We start from the raw sequence: 3,247 nt of genomic DNA, 5'->3' as shown, positions 1-3,247 counted from the left end.
CCTGCCTCGGCCTCCCAAAGTGCTGGGATTATAGGTATGAGCCACCATGCCTGGCTTTTTTTTTATTTTTTTTATTTTAAACTAATATAACAATTTCAGCAAAGCCCTATCAGTTTCTCAGGAGGAAACTGCATTGCTTAAATATGGGCAAGATAAGACTTTGTGTTTCTCTATGTGGCAGCAAGACAGTAGAGGCATCCCCTAAAATCCCTGAGAAGGAGCAGTGTGGTCTGGGGTACCAGGGCGGGGCTGACCGAGGGTCTTTCCACAGCCGCCTGCCAGTGCTCGAGACTGAGTCCCCAAAAAAGGAAGAACTGCGGCTTCCCTGGCATCACCAGCGACGAGTGCTTTGACAAAGGATGCTGTTTCGACTCCAGTGTCGCTGGGGTCCCCTGGTGTTTCGACCCCCTCCCGAAGCAAGGTAATCTTCCAGGGAAGCAGCACCCTCTTCCTGGGCTGCCATAGCTTCGCAGGCAGAGATCGGAGCAGGGGCTGGAGGAGGCCCAGTTGCTAGTCTAGGGTTAGCCTGGGTGGGTTAGTCTGGGGCTAGCCCAGGTTGCTTAGTCTGGGGCTAGTCCAGGTTGGTTAGCCTGGAGCTAGCCCAGGTTGCTTAGTCTGGGGCTAGCGTAGGCCGGTTAGTCTAGAGGTAGCCCAGGTTTGTTAGTCTGGGGCTAGACCAGGTTGGTTAGTCTGGAGCTAGCCTGGACTGTTAGTCTCGAGGTAGCCCAGGTTGGTTAGTCTGGGACTAGCCTGGACTGTTAGTCTAGAGGGTAGCTCAGGTCAGCCAACAGTGAGATGAAAATGTTCCACCTATCCCGTTTCTACACCGTTATTTCCTTCAGCAGACATGTATGTGTGGAGCCATCAGTTTTATTTTAGTTACAAAAAAGAAAAAAAACAATAATAGGTCTCCTCTAGCTTTTGAAGTGTGACTTCTGAGGAAGCTTCCATGGGGAAATGAAGGTTATTTAATAGGACAGTAGTAACATAAGGGCTGACAGACCTCAGATGTTAGGGAAGGAAGTGAAGCCTTCTAGAGTTCTTTGGGAGTGAATTTTACGTCAGCGCATGGGATCAGGACCCAAGTCGTAACCGCCGAGGAGTGCTCAAAGGAAGATTGCATGTGTGCCATGCACCTGTGTGTGTGGAACCGGGCACGTCCCCCTGGAGACGGGCAATTCTTCCCCTAGATTGTTGCTGGGAGGCTTGCTGGGCCCGGTGGGTAAACCAGGCAGATGGTGGATTGTTCACAAGCGCCCACTGAATGGCAGTGTCTTTGGGTATCAATACCGTGTCCAAACGCTTTCCATCATTCCAAGGTGCCCACAGACCTTTTCTCATCTTGGTCAGGGGAACCACCCCATTTAAAGAGGATAACACTGAGTTCTGAGAGGCAAAATGATTTCCCCAAGGTGGGGGACTCCAGAGCTTCCGACTGTGACCACCCCACATGGGCCCCACCTTTGGGGAGGACAGGCCAAACAAGTGTCCCTGGGGCCGACACTTCCACAGTCCCCGGGGGAGGCGGTCCCAGGGGATGCTGTCCCCGGCAGCACCTCACGATCCACAGAGGCTGCAAACCAGCGCTGCTCTCGGAGGAAGGGGTGGAGCTTTCCAGGACACAGCAGGCCTGACTGGGTCTCGGTGTCCTGCCTGTCCCATGGCAGAGTCGGAGCAGTGCGTCATGGAGGTCTCAGCCCGAAAAGACTGTGGCTACCCGGGCATCAGCTCCGAGGAATGCGCCTCTCGGAACTGCTGCTTCTCCAACCTCATCTTTGAAGTGCCCTGGTGCTTCTACCCGAAGTCTGTGGAAGGTAACGCGGCTGTGGGACGCGTCGTCCGGTTCCTGGACACCATGATTCCTCCTCCGTCCCTAGAGGTGGGGTGCGGGGAGGGCAGCTGCCTCGCTGCCTCGACGCCATCGAGGCCAGGGCCCCTGCCTCCTATGGGATTCTGAAGGCAATTCCAGAATGTTCTTGGCACAGACAGCGTCTTTTCAATAAGTTTATAACCTCCAGCATTGCCACTGCGTCATCTGTGATGGTTCTAGAAGCAGCAGCTCATCCCTGTCGCCTCCCCAGGTGTTGCAACATTCAGGGGCATTGCCTATTTTATTGCAATCTGATCTGTGTTTGGAGGCTACTGAGTGTCTTGCGCTGTGCTGGGTACCAGAAAGGGCCCAATTCAAGCAGACCTGGCCCCTCCTCCCGTGGCCTCCCCGTTCTCCCCCACATGACCCCGAGTGACAAACGTCCCCGACAACGTCCTGCTCCGGGCAGTCCTGGGAGGGTCCCGCCCACAGAGGGGAACGGGTCCACTTCTCCCAGCCACTTAGTGACAGTGTGTTCTTAACACAGAGTGTAACAAGATAAAAAAAAAAAAAAAAGACTAAGCAGATCCAGGAAAATGGGGAAACAGCGTGCTGGTCCTTGAAGGATGTCTTTTCTTAGGATATCAAAGTATTCCAAAGAGCAAAACATTTCATGTTCAGGATTTTCCGAGTGGTTTTCTTATGTGATCTAAAGGTCATAAAAAAGTTCCGGGGAGAATGCGCCCCACAGAGGAAACTCTAGCCTGGGGTGAGGGGATTTGATCCCTTTACATCCCCTCTCCGGCAAAGGGGCTCCTTCTTCAGTAGGAAGCTCCTGGGCAAAGTGACTTCGGCCCACCCCAGCTTCGCAGCCTAGGCGCCCCCATTTCTGGGGTTCCTTTACCAACCTTCTTGCATTTAAATTTCTAGACTGCCATTACTAAGAGAGGCTGGTTCCAGAGGATGCATCTGGCTCACTGGGTGTTCCAAAACCAAAGAAGAAACTTCAGCTCCTTGTCAGCTTCGTGTTTCATGAAATCCTGGGTTTTCTTAATCATCTTATCATTTTCAATGGTTTAACATACCATTTCTTTAAATAAAACCCTTAAAATCTGCTAAATTTCATTCTGGTTTCATTAACGCAGAGGTGGTGATGGTGGTGTGCGTATGTACACATGTATGGGTGTGTGTACACATGTATGGGTGTGTGTATACATGTGAATGTGTACATGTGTGAGTGTATGTGCAGGGGTTTTTTGTTTGTTTTGAGACAGAGTCTTGCTCTGTCGCCCAGGCTAGAGTGCAATGGTGCGATCTTGGCTCGCTACAATCTCCCCTTCCCAGGTTCAAGCGATTCTCATGCCTCTGTCTCCCCAGTAGCTAGGATTACAGGCACCTGCCACCACACCTGGCTAATTTTTGTATTTTTAGTAGAGA

General features: G+C 51.9%; 1 protein-coding gene across 2 annotated transcripts in view; it reads left to right on the top strand.

Moving 5' to 3' along the window:
* Window positions 1-2,930, top strand: part of TFF2 (trefoil factor 2) — a 3,827-nt gene extending 897 nt beyond the window's left edge. For both annotated transcript variants that reach the window (XM_011954084.1, XM_011954083.1), the window contains 3 exons: window positions 272-421; window positions 1,668-1,814; window positions 2,741-2,930. In XM_011954084.1, coding sequence (XP_011809474.1) covers window positions 272-421; window positions 1,668-1,814; window positions 2,741-2,754 — 311 coding nt within the window. In that variant the 3' untranslated portion in view covers window positions 2,755-2,930. The remainder of the gene's footprint in view (window positions 1-271; window positions 422-1,667; window positions 1,815-2,740) is intronic.
* The last annotated feature ends 317 nt before the right edge of the window (window positions 2,931-3,247 follow it).

Source organism: Colobus angolensis, unplaced genomic scaffold (assembly GCF_000951035.1).
Source record: "Colobus angolensis palliatus isolate OR3802 unplaced genomic scaffold, Cang.pa_1.0 Scaffold38, whole genome shotgun sequence".
Lineage (NCBI taxonomy): Eukaryota > Metazoa > Chordata > Mammalia > Primates > Cercopithecidae > Colobus > Colobus angolensis.
The sequence above is the reverse complement of the archived record's forward strand: the minus strand, read 5'-3'. Positions and strand labels throughout refer to the sequence as shown.